At 40.9% G+C, this 19,868-nt stretch overlaps 1 protein-coding gene across 1 annotated transcript in view; it reads right to left on the minus strand.

Moving 5' to 3' along the window:
* The window catches only part of SLAIN1 (SLAIN motif family member 1), a 217,842-nt gene that overhangs the window by 124,696 nt on the left and 73,278 nt on the right, over positions 1 to 19,868 (minus strand). The window contains exons 12-14 of the mRNA XM_006033357.2: positions 11,545 to 11,598; positions 8,356 to 8,412; positions 228 to 287 (exon numbers count right to left, since the gene is read on the minus strand). Coding sequence (XP_006033419.1) covers positions 228 to 287; positions 8,356 to 8,412; positions 11,545 to 11,598 — 171 coding nt within the window. The remainder of the gene's footprint in view (positions 1 to 227; positions 288 to 8,355; positions 8,413 to 11,544; positions 11,599 to 19,868) is intronic.

The raw sequence follows: 19,868 nt of genomic DNA on the forward strand, positions 1-19,868 counted from the left end.
GAGGGGAGAAGGATCTTTGTTCAGACATTTTTTTAAATAAGTGAAATGAATGCTGTTATATAAGTATACATTTTCAAAATGGAACAAGTAAAGATTGCTATCTCACTGAAAAGCTGTAACTTTTGCTTGCTTGCATTAAGGAAAATATTCCTATGCATAATACTATGTAATGACAAGCCCTTTCAATATCCAGTGAGTGTAAAGGATATTTATCAGTTGTCTCTTACCCTTTTTTATTTTGGTCCACAGATTTCTTTACTTCAATGACATCAACAAGGTCTTGACCTCTGTGAAAATGAGAAATACCTTACTGTAAGTTAAAATATTTGATTTAACTATAATGATCTAGAAGGATGGATTTACGTTTTTTAAAAGGGTGGAAAAATGTGTGCTTTATAAAAGTAAGATAGATTGCTGAATACACTGAAAACACATTCCAAACAACTTACATTGAGAGTTATTTATGAGTATGCAACATTACTCAAGATATTAATACAGTACTTATTCTAGCTAATAAGCTAATAAGAGAGACGACCATCTAGCCCTTCCTGACATCAATATGAGGACTACTTCCTATTCAAATAAAACTTCCCCAGACAATTGACTGGCAAGGTATAACAGAGAGCCTGGGGCTCTCTGTTCCTTTAAGGGAGGAAGCAGCCTAGCCAGGAAGCACTACAGGCTAGGCAGGACACCGGGGCAACAGGATAATGGAGCAATTAGCAGGCACCTGCCAGTGGTCTGCTGATCAGAGGTAGGCAGGGCCCTGGGTGCTTATAAGCCCAAGGCTGAGGCTGCCTCAGGGGATTCTCTCCCTAGCAGCTGCAGGGAAAGGAGCTCTGGCCCAGGAGAGTCCAGGGGTACTAGGCTGACCACTTTGCTGCTTGCAGGAAGGCTCAGGCTCGGGGAGCTCACAAGGAGCCAGGCTGGGAGGTGTGCTGGCCCAAGGGTGAAGGAAGGTTTGCCCTCTTAAAGAGGCAGGGGGCAATTTCCAATGTTATTCATGTTATATCCCAGAGGCTTGTGTTTCTGTTGTGTTTATACTGGAGGTTTGGGATGAGGCTGTAAGGGGAGGTTTGGAGGCCTCAGTGCCCAGAGGGATGTAACCAGACAGGAGCCAGGGGGCCTGGTGCCGGAGAAGGCGCAGCCACACAGGGGGCTGGGGCCCAGCAGACAGGGGCCAGGGGCCTGGTGACAAAAGGGACGAACAAGAGCTAGTGCCTCAAAGCCAGGTCCGATTCAGTGGGCCCAGGTTAAAAGGTCTAGCTAGATTAGAGGAGTGGAGACCAAAGAGGCTGAAGCTCTAACAAAGGGAACAATATCCTTGTAACACCTGTGAAGTATGGGGCATGGTAAAGGGAAGGATTTGGAACCACACAATTAGCCCTTAAAGCTTTGGGTCCCTGGCCAGGCACAGTTAACTGTAGTGGCCCAGCCAGGGGCCTGGGGACCAGTGAGGACCAGTAGGGTGCTGGGGACCCTAACAGGGGTTCAGTGGAACCAGGGCTACACAGACATCTGTGGGCATCCTCCCTATTTATCATTATTCCATCAAGGTATAGCAGGTGAGACGGGTGTGGAAGGTGCCCCAGGGGTGGAGCGAGGCATGATCACAGAGCCCCTAGAGGGCATCACAGCCACCCCGGGACCCTGACGTGTTACTAGAAAGGAAAATCCCAAGTGAACTGGCTGTTAAGGGAAAGAAGGGAGAGTCCTAATGGATTTATTACTTGATTCTGTAGTTCTGACATGAATTCATTGCTTCCAGTATACTCATTTAAGCTGCTTACAGACGTGGGGAAAAAAACAATGCTTTACTTTCAGCTCAGTGCACCCCTGCACTGAGCACAGTGCATGCGCAGAAGAGGTACTCCGTTAGTTTGACTTGGCTTGCTCAATGTCTGTATAGATTGAGCATTTCAATAGGGCTTTTTGGCGCTTCAATGGGGCTTTTTGGCACTTTTATCTAATAGCTGGTTAAATCAGCTTTAGTTAAAAGCATCAAAAAACCCTGCTGAAGCTCCCAATCTATACAGATGCTGGAGAGCCAAGTCAAACTGACACACTTTCTCTTCCAGTAAAGCAATGTTTTGTTTTGTGGTTTTCATGTCTATCAGTAGCCTAAAATGAGCTTATGTAACTGCCAAGACCAAAACAGTTTCCACAATTAAAATGTAACTTCTGTAGATTCATAGATTATAAAACCAGACAGGACCTATGTATATTATCTACTCTGACCTGTATAATTCACTGTAAAATTTCCCTGAATGCTTATTTGAACAGGGCTTTTAGAAAAGTATTTAATCTTAATTTTAAAATGTAGTGATGAATAATCCACCATAGCCGTTGGTAAATTGTTCCAAAGGTTAATTATCCTCATTGCTAAAAATTATACTTTAGTCTGAATTTGTCAAGTTTCAGCCTCCAGCCTAGGAGTTTCTTATACCTTTGTCTGCTTGACAACAAGCTCTTATTTTCAATTTTCTACCCCCCAGGTAGGTACCTCCAAACTGTAATCAAGTTGCCCCTTAACATTACTTTCATAAACTAAATAAATTGAGCTCATAGTCTCTGCTATTAAAAGGCATGTTTCTTAATCCTTTAATCATTCTTGAGGTTCTTCTCTAAACATTCTTGAGCAGTGGGTGGTGGAACCAGATATAATATTCCAATGGCAGTCACACCCATGCCAAATACTGAGATAATACTACTTACATAATAACTTTCTATTTGTCTATCTAGAAATTAATAGTGTCTGCTCGCACCCAGCTTACCAAAAAATCCAGGCTGCTCTGTTTCGATGATCTGACCTCTTTGTTACAGTATTTACACTTCCCCCAATCTGTGTCACCCGCAAACCATATCAGTAATGATTTATGTTTTATTCCAGGCCATTGATAAATTGATTGTTCCAGGCCATTGACTGTAAATGTGTAAGGTCAAGAAATAATCCCTGTGAGGAATTCCTGTAAAAACACATCTACTTGATGATTCCCCATTTGCAATTAGCCAATTGGCAATTAATTCAATGTGCACCAGGTTGATTTTGTATTGTTCTAGTTTCCTAATCAAAATGTCACATGGTACAAAGTCAAATGCCTTACAGAAATCTATTAGATGCAGTTCCTTTGGTTTTGGAAGAATGTTTAACAGTATCTATATATAACTACATTTGATTCCTATCTCTGACAAAAACAGAACATAAGATGCAAATAAAATAAACCAAAAATCAAATTGGCTCTATCAGACCTTTACAATTATGGATGAAATGCTTCTGTTTATTTTAGGATGGTAATGTTTCACACACCAGGAAAGGGAGAGCTGAGTTATGTGCTCGTTTTCCCTTAATTAAAAAAAAGCAACCCTTTGGTAATGGAATCCCCTATTAAGATCAAAAAGCAAACGCATTGCAACATACCAATCTTTAACTTAAGAGAAAACAAAATGCAAGCTTGAGAGAGTCCAGAGAAGAGCCACGCACATGATCAGAGGTCAGGGAAGCAGACCCTACGATGACAGGCTGAGAGCCCTGGGGCTCTTTAGCCTGGAAAAGCGCAGGCTCAGGGGTGATCTGGTGGCCACCTACAAGTTTATCAGGGGTGACCACCAGTATCTGGGGGAACGTTTGTTCACCAGAGCACCCCAAGGGATGACGACTAGGTCGAATGGTCATAAACTACTACAATACCATTTCAGGCTGGACATAAGGAAGAATGTCTTTACTGTCCGAGCCCCCAAGGTCTGGAACAGCCTGCCACCGGAGGTGGTTCAAGCGCCTACATTGAACACCTTCAAGAGCAAACTGGATGCTTATCTTGCTGGGATCCTGTGACCCCAGCTAACTTCCTGCCCTTTGGGCAGGGGGCTGGACTCGATGATCTTCCGAGGTCCCTTCCAGCCCTATGTCTATGAAATCTATGAAATCTATGAAAATCAAGAAAGAGATACTAAGAAAAAAAGGAATATATTTCCCCCGTCAATCCATTTTTCTAGCACTTTTGCTTATTATTGCAAGGTCAAATACTAACATCAGAGTCATAGAGAATGTCCCAGGGGTACAAGCACGGGGGCTATGCACACCCAGAGAGTAAACCCCGAGAGTAAAGAGTGCTTACTTACTTTAGGGCTCCAGACACCAGACAAGCGCTGCTGACAAAAAAAAACTGTGCGGTTCATTAGCCACGCTTATATATAGCTGGGGCCGGTGGGTGACATCATGAACGAGCACCGGCCGGTCAGGATAAAAGCTGGCACCAGCTGGGAGCAAGAGAGAGTGGAAGAGGCAGCGGAGGCTGCGGATGCTCTCCCCGCTGGCAGCAATTAGCGCCGGCAGGACAGAGAAGACTGATTGGGCAGGGACGCCTCAAGAGCGACGGCTACAGAGAAGCCCCACGCTGGTCACGGATGGTACCAGCGTGTGGGAAAAGACCCTGCTCCAAGAGGAGCAGGAAGAAACAGAGGATGGTGGACGCTCCCCACACTGGACGCTTGCAGCCCGGGCTATAGGAGAAGAATTAACCTAGAGCGAGGTATGAGAAGCCCTCAACTGGAAGAGGGCGGAGCAGCATCGAAGGACATGGCAGGGCACCGGCTGTAGGGTAGAGCCAGTATAATAAGGCAGTTCAGCCTCATCTTTCCTTTTTCATACCTGTCTTGTTCCTTTCATTAGCATCCTTGCCTTTTTTCTTCTTTCTGCCCTGTGCCTATTCCTCAGGAGCCTTCTGTTTTATTTTGTTATTCTATTTTATTTACTAGTGACTCTTTGTTGAGGGGTCCGGGCGACAGCCATACAACTAGGACTGCTCACGAGGAGTGGCTGACAACCAGCAGAAAATACGGGAGATCTGGAGGACAGGGGAACATCCTACGGACCCAGAGTCTATTAAGAAAAGAAAAACAAGACCCGATACCTGAGATCGTGCGACAGGTAAGAGTCATTGAGACCGGAGGGCTGGCCACATCAAGATCAGGTGACCCGGCAGAGGCTGGCATATGGAAGGGGTGTAGGCCCTTGAATGGAAGGGGTGGAGCCCCACGAATATCCGTCAGGAGGAACAACCCACCTCAAGGGACCACCAACAGGAGACCCCACCACTGAAGAAACACTCAAAGGCATGGCAGATGACTTCTGGGGTCCTCCCCAGAGTGATCGGGGTCCCTATCAGAGGTTGCATGAAGCCTCCTTGTGTCCATCACCAGGCGTCCGCGCCAATGTGGCGTGCGAACAGATACTTGAAGCAAGACAGGCATAGAGAAATAAGGCTGGAAGGGACCTCCAGAGGTTATGTAGTCCATTTCCCTGCCTGAGGCAGGATCATTGCTATGCAAACCATCCCATACAAACCATAATCTAAACTCTGCATAAGACTACCATCAAATCTGACACAACATAGATCTAACACCCTAACCACAGGTAAAGCGGGAGAACCACGGCAACCATTGCCCTGCTTCTATAAAATGTTGTCAACATACACTCAAGAGGTCCCAGGTAGAGGGCCACACCTCCTGCTATAGAGGAAGGTAAAAAAACCCACAGTCCATACCAATCTGATCATGGGGTAAAATTTCTTCCTGAACCCAAATATGGTGATTGGTCTGACCCTGAGCAGAGGAGCATGACCCTCTAGCCTGAAAATTCTGGCTTTGGTCCCAGCAGAAGCATTGGCACATCCCACAAAGTCCCTGGCCTTGGCTATAGCCAACAACCCCAATGCCTCTGGGAAGGCTTAAAAACATCTTGATGCATATAGCAGAAGTGCTGCAGGGGAGGGGAGAAGGAGTGGGGACAACCAGCAAAGCCCAGAAGCATGGGGAATACCCATGGTAAACATAAACATACCTATTCCTAGATCATCCCCAACCCGTGGCTGTACAACCTCTTCTTGAACACCTCCAGTCATGGAGAATCCACAACTTTCCTAGGCAGTCTATTCCACTGCCTCACCATTTTAACAGTGAAGAAGTTTTTCCAGATATCCTATGTAAACTTTGCTGCAACTTCAAGCTATTGGTCCACATCCTCCTCTCTGCAGCAAGAGAGAAAAGGTGCTTTCCCTCTTCTTTATGGTAGCCTTTCAAGTATTTGAGGACTGCTATCATGTCCCCTCTTAAGTGCCTTTTCCATAAACTGAACAGGCCTAGCTCCTTCAGCCTCTCTTCATATGACTTGCCTTCCAAGCACTTGATCATCTTTGTTGCCCACCTCTGGACTCTCTCTAACTTCTTCACTTCCTTTTTAAAATGTGGAGCCCAGAACTTCACACAATACTCCAGATGAGGCCTAATATGTGCTGAGTAGAGGCACTATCACCTCCCATGTCTAGCACCTAATGTTTCTATTGATGCATCCCAAAACTGCATTCACCTTTTGTGCAGCTGCACCACAGTGCAGACTTGTACAGAGTCAGGGATCTGCCAGGACTCCCAAGTCTGTTTCCATAGTTCTGCCATCCAGCCAGGCATCACCCATTTTACATTTGTGTTTTTGATTACTCCTCCTGAGATGTAGCACCTTGCATTTGTCCAATTGGACTTCATCCAGTTAGCTCTAGCCCAACTTTCCAATCTGCCAAGATTTGTCTGAACTGGACATCCATCCTCAATGTACAGTATTTCATGCTAAAGTGTGAAGCTTATAAACTATTACTAACAAATACCTCAGGACTTCAGTTTTGAGTTGTGGAAGCATTGAGCAAACTAATCCTATGAAAGGTTTCATCTTGCTAGAACTCAGATTTTAGACATGCAAACCCAAGTGTGTTAGGTTAACTGCAAACCCAAGTGTGTCCATTGAACAAGAAGATGTAAATATTCAATGTCTTTTAGATGTGCAACACAGGATTTTAAGGGCTATGATAAAGATTTACTAGAATGGATGCAGCACAGAACAGAGGAAGAAGTTGAAAGTTACACGGGTGTGGCAGGGTACCTTTGGTGCCTGCCACTTGAAGAGCAGCAAACAGGCAGCAGATGCCTAATGAGGGCAGCCATTTTGGCCCAGGGATATAAGCTGGGCTACAGTTTGCTGCAGGAAGGAAGGAGGAAACATCAGGTTGAGAGGCTGCTCTGGCCAGAGTAAGGATGTAAGGGCAGGGGCTATGGGTAGGAGGTGACCCCTTGTCCTGGGTAAGATGTAAAACTGCACCTTGCCAGGGAAGGCTGGTCTGGTGGGGCTCCTAGTGGTGTGGGAGCCCCCAGGAAATGCCAGGTCAGTTACCTCCCCAGTGAAAGGTGGGTCAGGGAGCCTTAATAACCCCATCCCCACATCCCTGGTGGTGTTCTAGTGAGCAGGGGGAGCCCAGGGCTCAGTTAAGAAGCCTTGAGTCAGAGTTCAGGCAGGAGGAGTGACCTGGGACTGTGCCCAGGCAGTAGGGTTAAGCCTGGGGGGCGCGAGTCAGACCCTGTCTGAGAGGGGTGACGAGTAGAGGGACTCTGTGTGAGAGGGGCAATGAACAGAGCAGCCAATGAGTGTGGGCAAGTGAGGAGGCCCAGTGGGGGCATAGTAGTCCAGTGAGGGGCTAGGAGCAAAATAAGCCTACAGTCGTACAATAGCTCAGTCAATGCTCAGGTGAGGGTAGTGAGAGATACCCAACAGGCTGCACCAGGGCTGACTGAGGTGAGGAGAGCTAAGCCCAAGGCCAGGTGAGGCTGGGCGGCATGAGTGTGGCCCCTGAGAATGGGCAGAATGAAAGAGGCTGGGTGAGAGCCAGCAGAGTGAGTGGGACGCCTGTGAGAGAGGGGTAGCATGTGAGTGGCCCTCCAGGGCTGTAGAAAAGAGCTACAAATGTGTGCCCGGTTTGCTCCGGCCATAGGCCAGAGAAGGAACGCCAGAGTAACATCAGCAAGGCATGGAACCCATGGAGGAGAGGTCGGAGCAGGTACTAGGTCCTTGTCAGCAAGGCGAGTAATGGGTAGCCTCCCACTTTAGTGACAACTCCCTTATTTTTCCATCAAGGTGTGGCAGGAAAGCGAAGCAGGTGGTTACCCCAAGAGCAGGGTGGCTGGCAAAGACCTGATGAGGAGGCCACCCTGTTACAGTGAGAATGGTGTCTTTAACTGCCATTTGATGGTGGCTGTACTGATTGGGTTTAATAGAAAACATCTGTACAACTGCTGTACATTCCCTTCTCTACTGAACTATTCATATTTATTATCTAGTATTTACTGCAGAGTTAAAAATGTATAAGGATGAGTCTTCCTTTAATAGCTTAAATCAAGCCAATTCATGGTTGTCATCTTTGAACCCAAATGGCTACATTTATTGAAATTAACTGTCACCAAAACAAAACTCATCCTGAAAGTAGCTCCCCAACTGCAAACCATTTAAAAATATGTGACAGAGATATCTCAACTTGCCTCTTATCTTTCTGTGCAGCACTGTTTACTGCATTGAGATCATCAAGGTCTTTTCCTCTGTAAAAAAAATACCATAAAAATAGAATGGTGTTAAAATATTCTGCTGCTTATAAAATTGGATAAAAGTAGAACTGTAAAAATTGAAGAAACCCAGGCAAACATGCATTCTCCAAGAAGTGAATAGTGGACAGCTCAAGTTAACAGTTCACATATAATTATGCTAAACTGTTGGTGATATTAACAAGAAAATATGTTTAACATTCTCCATTACGAGAGAAAAATTATGTAAGAATTAATTTATTACTTCCAACATAAAGTTCCATTTTCTAGACCTAAATATATTCATACCACTGCATGAGATAAGATCTTTCCTATACATTATATATGACAAGAAAAGGAGGAATAAGCTTCCATTGTGTTAGCATTAGCATCTTTCCAGCATTAGCTTACAAAGAAATATTTGTGAACATTAAAACTAATTCCTTTAGGACAATTACTTTATAAAAATATATTTTATTATTTAGCTTGATTTCGCTCTACAGTCCTGTGACAAATGAGGCTTTCTTTAATCTCACTGCTTTTAGTAAAAAAGTAACATGGGAAGAATTGATTTATTTACATTTATACGATTAAACTATTATAGTAATAATTTATGGTAGATTTGATTCTGTACTACTGTTCATACTTTATGTTGGGGTAGTACAGAATTTTCATACCCTATTGGTTAAGATATTACAGGAAAAACAAACCATAATATATAACTTTCTATATAGAAAAATTCTAAGTAGCTTAATTTTAATGCAGACCTTTTGTGTTGATTTTCAATTAATGTTCCTTTATCCAGTGAACTGGAGAATGGAGCAACATATAAAAGCAATCATCTGTAACCCATGTCACAAAAGAATAGACCTTTTTTAGTTTTCAGGTGGAAGGTATAAACAAAAAAAGTAGCTAGCTAGCCAATTATCTCTGAGTATAAACTTGTTTAATTCATTTGATAAAAGTTGTTCCTTGTGGCCAAGGAGTTCTTAGTATCGATCATAAGGATTTCGCTTGTCTGATTTGTCGACTACATACACAATCAATCCAACAAGAAAACTTGGAACTTAATTATTAATTGAGTCTGCTCTGCATATGACTAATTTCACAAAATCTTAGGTGCTTCCTGCTTTGTTGCACCTCAGTGCCTCATGTATTCTGATCCAAAACACGCCCCTTTAAATTAAAATGTGGATTTTTAAGAGCAGCACCGGTACTCAGGGGTCTACACATAGCCTTAGAATGGTGTTAACTGTACATTTCTGTCTCTCCCTCTCTCTCAAACAATGGGGTTATATCCAGACAATACATTTAATGCACGAACGAATAGTACCATATTCAGGAGCCTTTACTGCATGTGGCTGTAAGTGCAGAAGTAATTGCATAGCTCCTGTTAAGGCAATAGTTCAGTAGCTTCCATTAGCTCAGTCTGTAGAAACATTTATGGACTACAAGCAAATTCATTTCACTGTATGCACGGCTCACACACAAATCAAAAGCTTTATGAATCAGAGCACTTTGATAACTGGTTAAAATGCCCTGCTGTCTTCAGCTGGCACAACTATAATAATATACAAGTACTTCAAAACTTTATTTAATCCCCCTACAAAATACCTTAGTTTTCTGTGGCAGTTTTAGTGGGGGCCATATAACTGAGAGCCTAAGATTGAGAGGCTTGTAAGACTTGCTCCTTGTCGCTTGTGATAGAAATGGGATTTGCTGTGATGAGATTATCATGACTTTGGCTTCTTTAAAGATAAAACAAAACCAGGGCCAGTCACAGTCAATAAATCCAACTACCAATTAGCTAAAATGAAGTGTTTGCTTGAAATAAAAGAAGAGGTAATTGACACATTCCTCAGAAGAGAACAGTGTGATATTGATGGAGAAGTTCAAAGCCTATTATTATTCAATAACATTCATTAATTTTATATACTAAGTCAAAACAATTTATAAAATAAAATGTGAGCAGCAAAAATATGAAACACCTGATTATGTTTTAAGAAAAAACAATCATACTTAACACCAAGTCAAAAGGGAATGCACCTTCTGAGCACTCTTAGTCAAGAACTTTAAAACACGCAAGCCTTTAACATACAATAAGATTTAAATAGTGCTTGAAATCAAAATCAGCCAAATATTTCTATGATGCATGCAAGACTGCCTCCCAGCTGAGGAAACATAGCTTTTTCTAGCTTACTCATCTGAAGATTCCCAACAGTTTCTATGGTAGACCAGGTACAGCTCTGGACCAACATAGCTCAGTTTTAATTTTCATTCTGGTGGTGTTTAGGTATCACAGCTATGAACTGGTGAATACTAGCAATGAACTAGGTTAATTCATTCTGGAGTTTCTGGACTCTTGCTTCTTTACAAGGATCTCTATTGTCTGAATTCTGACTGTTTTTATTTTCCCAAAGCTAGAACTGATTTGATAATGGGATTTTTGCATAATAATGCAATAACATTAAATATGTATATGTACACACAGCGAGAGAAAGAATATGAATTGAAATGAGAAATCTAAAAAAACAGTATTTACCTTTTGAAATTAAATTTCAATACTGTCAAAACAAAATTACATATTTTGACTTTTTCCTACCAAAAATTTGAAAGGCAAGATGTTCCTATAAATTACTTTGATTTCATTCTCTGATGGAAAAAAAGTTATGTTGAAAGTTCTTCAACGAGTTCTACCAAAAAATCTATCCTAATTCTGCCTGTACAATATAAGTACTTAGGAATCTAGTGCATATCTATATAGTAAACTGACTGTGGTTGATAGAAACACCCTCAAATATCCCACACAGCTCAGCATACATTTCCAGACCAGATGCAGTCTAGACATACTTGTGAGGCACTGGGGATGGGATGTTACTTAGCAGGGCTAATTAGCCCACCATCAGAGGAGTGACGATGCAAACAATACTGTTTCCAGTACAAGTAATAACCCAATCAGAGCTATGTGGCATGTTTTAAGAGGCTGCCACCAGGCACAATGAGTTGTAGTTTTAAAACAGCTTAAGACCATGAATTTTAGTGAGATTTAGGTCCCTGAGTAACTTGGGCAGTTTTTAAAACTGTACCCAGGATTAACAGTTTATACAAATTATTCATTTAAATTTTCAATTCAGGGTATGTTGGTCCTACCTTGTAGTTCTCTCAGTTGTGCTTCTTCTTTCAGTATCAGCTGGAGATACCTCCCTATAAAAGATTTGAATACCATTACTATACTCAAATAAAATGCTTTTTATGTATGAATGTCTGTTCCAAGCAAAGCTCTTAATATAAAAGGCAACATACTGCAACATTTCTTGTGCTAATTTTGTTAATTAGAAACAGAAAAATGCCAGATTTGAAGGGTTTTTGCCCTGTTTTGTCAAATACTGGATAGCGGGTAGGAAAGCAATACATATAACCAAAACTAGATAAAAAATTAAAGAAATATTCAAGAATAGGCATTTAGAAATCACTGTTCTAGCAAGGAGTTAAATACAGTATTTAATAGTAGCATAAAAGTATAACAATAGGATCATAGGAAAGTAGGGCTGAAAGGGACCACATGAGGTCACCAGTCCAGCCACTGCTCAAAGTAGGATCATCCCTGACTAAACCATCTCAGCCAAGCATCTGTCTAAACTGCTCTTGAAAATTTCCAGGGAAGGAGATTCCACAACTTCTCTAGGTAACTTATTCCAGTGCTTGACCACCCTCATAGTTTTTCCTAATCTCCAATTTAAAATTTCTTCTGCTGCAAGCTTGAGTCCATTGCTCCTAGACCTGTCACCTATCTTCTCTCTACTTCCTTCAGGGATTTGAAGACTGTTATCAAATCCCCTGCAACTTCTCTTCTCTAGGCTGAATAACCCATGCTCTTTCTGCCTTTCTTCATAAATCACCAGGGACCCTGGTTTTCTCTGATTTAAAAAAATCCCCAATTTTTGGTTAAAAAAGTAACCCCAAATGAAATACCACTCATATATAGATATAATACATCTATCTATATATGGTGGTGTTTCATTTTAATCATGGAAAAATGTGGATTTGGGGTTGGGTTTTTTTAACCAAAAACTGGGGATATTTTTTTAATCAGAGAAAACCAGGATCCTTGTAAGTCACTAATCAGAACAAGTCTTTATTCTTGCTATTCTAGGGTATGTACTGATTTTTCTCCTGAAGTCATGGCATTTCTATGACTGGATGTAGATTCTCACATGGATAACATTTTTCTGTTAACAGGGAAGGATGAAACTGGACTAGACATCTCAGGAAAACTGTCTAGATTTGGAACACTCATTTAACTTCCATGTCCATAAATTTAGATTTGTATTGTAATTTTTTTTTCTGGGTAAAGGTATTCTTGTTTTAACTTAATGTGTACTTCTAGACTGCATCCAGAGATTTCAAATAAGGACACATAAGTTATCTAGCCTAATTTATCCTTTATTCTTCACTGACAATGTCTTGGAAATCTTCATCCTAGAACACACAGAGCAAAGAGGATAGGCAAAGTGCAGGCTGCAGGGTGGGACATCCTGGAGGAAATGAGGATCTCAGCTAACCAAATGAATGAGGTGCCATTTCTCTAAAGGGAGATAATTACTTTCATCTGGAAAGTCTGACATAAAAATTTAGAAAAACCACAAAAAACCAAATCCCTTCAATTCTTAGACAGTTTCCAACACTTTAAGAGTAATTTCTCTAGGAATGTGTTGTTTATTGGACCATATTAAATGCCAGTATTTCATTAAATGCCATTGGGCCAGTATTTCAATGGAGGAATAGATGTGCTCTGTTCTGTATATGTTAAATAATTGTTCCCTCTTAGACTATTTCATTTGTATTCCCTCCACCCCCGCCAAGGTTTTCTCAATACATTGGGAAACAAGAGAGCATTGATTAGCTTGTGAGGGGGAAATTTCATTTCCTGTCATGAGACATTAACCAAAAATAGGAACCCATTCTATAATTTTAAAAAAATTAATATATATTGTGTGTCCTCACCCTGTCAACTAGTACTATGATTTATAAAGTGCTCAGTTAACAAATCCTAATAAATTAATAGAAATGGTTGTACTTAAATCTTATGATGTGAGAGTATGTGCTGAGTTGCTTTTCATGCGACTGATCTTTCAAGTATACTTTATGGTTCCTATAGAACACCACCTTTTGTCATAAAATGTAATACTGAGAACATATTTATCTATAATATTGCTATGACTTGTTTTACTCTCACACTCATGTAGCATCTGTCTGGCATGATTAAAGTAAGTAATAAATGCTGACTTCTTACAAGCTCCTCTGGTTTGGGTGACTGGCTGGCTCAGAGGATTGGTAATACACTACATATCTTTTTTCTAATCTAGGTCACTGATTCAAATATAGCTCAGGTTAGTAACAAACAGTGTTAGCACTTGAAGGCTGTTATTTATAGGAGGACATAACACTATGACTTCAATTGAACAACTTACACAACTAAGTGGGTGAGTCAGAATTTACATGACCAGACTAATGAATGTCTGCTGTTAGCTTTATCTTAAAATATCCCAGTGCTATCTCATTAGTAGGTGTGTGCGAAGCAGGCCCTATTTGATTCAGATTCAGCCCAAATCAGGGACAGTGATTCGATTAGTTGATTCAGATCGCTGTCCCTGATTTGAATTGGCTGAATCCAGATCTGAAGATTCGATGCTGATTCAGAGAATCAGCGATTCAGACACAGACAGCTTTAAATGTTTTTCCTACATTACTCAAGGTACCAGCACGGCTTGTGAGCACAGCAATGCCGGGGTGGATGGAGCATCCCACAGGCAGCGAACTCAGAAGTGGACTGGAAGCGCACACACTCCCCAGCAGACCCGGAAGTGGACCGGAAGTGCTTCTGGTCCACTTCCAGTTCTGCTGCCAAGCACGCTGGGGAGTCCCCATGCTGCTGTGGGATGCTCCATGTGTCCCAGCATCGCGGCACTCACAAGCTGCCTGGTACCTAGAGGTATGTAAAAAAAAACATTTAAAGCTGTGTCTGTCTGAATCACCAAATCTTTCTGAATCTCTCTGAATAGATTCAGGAGGTTCCAATTTAATTCGGAGAGATTAAAGGGTCCCTCCGATTCGATTCAGATTTGGAGATTCGGCCACCGAATCGGGCTGAATCTCCTCCAAATCAAATCAGGGACCAAAGCTTCACGCAGCCCTACTCATCAGTGGTGGAGATGCACTTGGGACAGCAATAGTATAAAGGAGCCACCACCAGTCTTTCACACAACAGGTCTAGATTAGTGTGTGATATCTTTCCTAGATAAAACCATTTATAAGCTCAGTTTAGTTCCCAGTTGAGTTATGCACATGATAAAAATCACTAGCACAACTGACATTTTTATTGGCACTTCTAGCAGAAAGGCAAAGTCTAATCTTATGATCCTTTCAGTCTTAAAGTTGCTTTGTTCATATCAAAATGGAAGTACATTGGAAAGGCATTCTGAAGAAGTTTACTGGCTGCCTGTGTGTGAAACCTCCCTTGTGGATAAATATAGAGTTTCAGTTTCTGAAGCTGACAGAATTGAATTCAGATGATTTAGTTTGCCAAAAATTCTTTAAATATTGATGATGATAAGAACAAAAAGCAGAAGGAAACCTCCAGGGACATACAAAGCAGTTTCGAATAATACAGGCAAGCATAGAGTCCTGAGTATGTTGGAGGGTTCTGTTTCTGATGGATGGACCCTGACACATTCTTCAGATCATTCCTAGGAGTGTTACCTCTAACCTAATATTTTCAAAGCAAGGCCATACATCACTGTAAACATCTGGCCTCGGGATGGCATTTTTATAAGGAGCTCAAAAAGTGGTAAGCCAGACTGCCTAACAGGAGGAAGATATATTGGCCAGTTTTAGTAAGTATCAAGTATCTGAACTCAGCACTAGGACATGACAGAGATTATTTCAGTGGTACATTAGTACATGCTTCAGGTGCAAAGAATATCTTTTTGCATCCTACATAAAACCTGATAACAGTACAAAGGCATTGGTATTATCAAGGTTGCTGGGTTTGTGATTGTAGCGGTATTGGTCTAAGGACATAGGCAGACAAGGTTCTTTGAATAGATGTGATATATTTTATAACTAATTGAGTAGTTGGAATAAAGCTCGTGGCAAGCTTTTGGGCACAGTCACCCTTCTTCAGGCAGAGACTCCTTATGCATGAAGAAGGGTGACAGTGCCCAAAAGCTTGTCAAGAACTTTTCCCCCAACTACTTAGTTGGTCTAATAAAAGATATAACATCTACTCAAAGCAACTTATCTGCTCTGGTATTATCAAGGCATTTTATATATATAAAAAGATTTTCTAGTTTACAAAACAGAAAAGATCTCTTATACAAAAAAGCACTAAGCTTTAATTTACTGATAGTCAGTATGTTCAGTCTCAGCACTAAGGTGCTGAGGACAAATATTGTGTATTACTTCTGTATATTGCCTGACTAAGCATCCACACCCAGTCAAAAGTCCACTCCCCCTATGCATTTTTCTTCCATACCCGAACCAAAATGACATACCCTATAGTCCTTCTACCATCTCTACAATAGTCCCTCTTTGAGCAACAGAAAACCCTACACTCCCAATTATTTATCTGCATTTACCACAAAACAGGATCACTCCCAGCTTTCCACTTTGACCTCCTCTATTGTTATATACTACTGTACTCTCTCACCTCTTTGTTGTAAGGCAGGATTGGAGAACTGACAGCAGGTGAAGGATAGAAAGGACTCACTGGGTGTATCTACATATGCACTTTAATGCGCAATAGCCTATTTTACTATGCATTAAAGCAGCATATAAAAACCGTGCTATTACACGAATGCACAGTAAAATAGGCTACTGTGTGTTAAGACTCACCTAAAAAGCATGTGCTTGTGCTACTGCGCATTAGGGCAGCCTAATGATCATTTAGTACCTCACATTAGAGGTACTAAATTTAATGTGCATTAGGAAAAGTGCATTAACACACGACTAGATGCATCCACTGTAAGTAAAATATATGGCCTAGTCTGAATAGTGATTCCTACTCTTCCTTGGTTCAGAAACAATCCTACCCATGTGCACAATAATAAAAATGAATTATTCAGTGCCTAGGTGCCATCTAGCTAGTTTCCTAAGGCTTAACATGTTTGCCTAAGAATGATCACAGCCTTCAGACAGCTTTGTAAAACAAGAACAGCCTTAGCAAAGCTTCTTCATTTTCAGCATATATCATTTTTTGCTTATCTCATCTTACTAAGATCATACTACTCAATGCCTACTTGAAATATCTATTAAGTAATATTTTTAGTGTGTCAGAATATACATATGGTATGACTACCGGACCATAGCACTGGCAAAGTACATGACGGTGCCATTTACATTTCCTTTAAATACTCAGTAAATCTGAGCTCTCTACATGTTGGCTTGCCTTGCAATCTCTGCTGAATTTCTAACCCAGTTCACTCAAGATAAAATACCAATCCTTTCCAGTCCTTCAGCTCCATCAGCTATATCTGAGTCTCGCTCATTTCAGTGGATAAAGGTGCTGAGGACAAATATTGTGTATTACTTCTGTATATTGCCTGACTAAGCATCCACACCCAGTCAAAAGTCCACTCCCCCTATGCATTTTTCTTCCATACCCGAACCAAAATGACATACCCTATAGTCCTTCTACCATCTCTACAATAGTCCCTCTTTGAGCAACAGAAAACCCTACACTCCCAATTATTTATCTGCATTTACCACAAAACAGGATCACTCCCAGCTTTCCACTTTGACCTCCTCTATTGTTATATACTACTGTACTCTCTCACCTCTTTGTTGTAAGGCAGGATTGGAGAACTGACAGCAGGTGAAGGATAGAAAGGACTCACTGGGTGTATCTACATATGCACTTTAATGCGCAATAGCCTATTTTACTATGCATTAAAGCAGCATATAAAAACCGTGCTATTACACGAATGCACAGTAAAATAGGCTACTGTGTGTTAAGACTCACCTAAAAAGCATGTGCTTGTGCTACTGCGCATTAGGGCAGCCTAATGATCATTTAGTACCTCACATTAGAGGTACTAAATTTAATGTGCATTAGGAAAAGTGCATTAACACACGACTAGATGCATCCACTGTAAGTAAAATATATGGCCTAGTCTGAATAGTGATTCCTACTCTTCCTTGGTTCAGAAACAATCCTACCCATGTGCACAATAATAAAAATGAATTATTCAGTGCCTAGGTGCCATCTAGCTAGTTTCCTAAGGCTTAACATGTTTGCCTAAGAATGATCACAGCCTTCAGACAGCTTTGTAAAACAAGAACAGCCTTAGCAAAGCTTCTTCATTTTCAGCATATATCATTTTTTGCTTATCTCATCTTACTAAGATCATACTACTCAATGCCTACTTGAAATATCTATTAAGTAATATTTTTAGTGTGTCAGAATATACATATGGTATGACTACCGGACCATAGCACTGGCAAAGTACATGACGGTGCCATTTACATTTCCTTTAAATACTCAGTAAATCTGAGCTCTCTACATGTTGGCTTGCCTTGCAATCTCTGCTGAATTTCTAACCCAGTTCACTCAAGATAAAATACCAATCCTTTCCAGTCCTTCAGCTCCATCAGCTATATCTGAGTCTCGCTCATTTCAGTGGATAATAGTTCCATAATTCTTGTTTAGATGGTGACAAGGCAGATCACCATCAAAAATCAAAGCACAAATGAATCCTATCTAGACACTCAAGTACATGTAATGTGTTTTCAGTCTTGAAAACAGCTAGATAAAGATTTAAATGTCATAGAAACAGCAGATAACATGCAACAGCACTGTGCCTATAAAAACAACTTAAAGGAAGCATTTCTGTTTTACCAAACAAGCAATGAAGTCCTTCCTAGTGTTTATAACTGATGAGCAATTGAGGAAACAAGCAGTAAAAATGCTCATAAAAGATTATTTCAGTTTGTCTACCTACTTGGCGCCAGACTGTGGCTGATCCTGCTACAGTATATAATGCAGAGATGGGGAAAAAAAGCAAAAAAGATCCTTTCTTCTTTTGCATTTCCTATATCAAATCCAGCTACACTCCCAGCCCATACATTTTCTGACCATAAGGATTCTACAGGTCTAGGGTTACTGGTACTGCTACTCTCTCTTCAAAGAAGACACATGTATGCAGCCAGAGCTCCTAGCTATCCATACCATGACGGGCAACACCTGATGCATGAATAAGTCTGGCAGAGTCCCATTTCTGGTGTCTGCTGTTCCACAATTTCTAGAGAAATTTTTTTTGTGTTACCACCATTGATTTTCATTCCTGCATAGCCTTGTTACACAACGCCAATAAAATATGCATGAATTTGTGAACAGACAACCTGATTTTATGTCTACAATGCTCAGCAAAGTTCTAGATCCGGTTGTCCCAGTATTTACCAGATCTTATTTTGAGACAGCTTTCTGGGGAGAAGGATAACAGTAATAAGATGTGGCCAACACTTTTTTTTTTAAATAGACTTCCATAGCACCTTTGATTCAGAAAATTGAACAAGCTTGTAGGATCTGCTGAAGTGACAGTTCTTTTGGGAAGAGGCAGCTATGCATGGCATTGAGCCAAACACCATTCTTCCTCTTCAAGATTCTTCATATGCTCATGGAATTGTCTTGGTGGCTCAGTTTGGTAAATCACTGCAGCTGATGGCTGATCTGGTTCAACAAATAATTGTCACATTGACCTTGTTCTCAGTACTGGCTATAACTATCAAGCAGCCTCCATCCCTAGATTGCAACTAACCAACCTATCCACATGGTATGTAAAGCAGGTGGAAAACATCAAATAATAGTGCAGAAGGACATTTGAAATATGTGGACACTTGAAAAGCAGCAGCCAACTGGTCCTATGGTAGACTTTCCAAATTTGTCATAAGAATCAAATACTTTTTGAAGTTGTGCATTTACAAAACCATAATTATACAGACTTTGTTATGGACCAGTGAAACTTGGGTACTGAAGAAAGTTGAAGAAGCAAGGACTGGTATTTTTTATTCTTATGTCTTGGTCAGTTACTCTACATTGAATGGTAAGATAAGGTCAGTAATGAGAATATCCATAACCCAATCCCAGTAACTATTTTAATCACCACTGATTTGTTTCTAGCCACTTTCTTGGCATGAACATGGTGTTAGGATGGAAAACCAAAGCATTATGAGATGCATTTACAGTGACACAGTTAGTGATCATATGGATGCCAAAAGCTCTAGCTGAACAGTAAGATCACAAATGACATACCTAGATTAGGCAGAAGCCAAGTTAAATATCCACTTTATAGCCTAACAAAATCAGAGATGTATATGCTTTCATAAGCAGCAGCTTACTTCATCAGATGTTGTGGATGGACCATAGGAAATAATGCTTCCAAATAGAAGGCAATAATTAGATTTAAAAGGGTAGGGAA

Source organism: Alligator sinensis, unplaced genomic scaffold (genome assembly GCF_000455745.1).
Source record: "Alligator sinensis unplaced genomic scaffold, ASM45574v1 scaffold1010_1, whole genome shotgun sequence".
Classification (NCBI taxonomy): domain Eukaryota; kingdom Metazoa; phylum Chordata; order Crocodylia; family Alligatoridae; genus Alligator; species Alligator sinensis.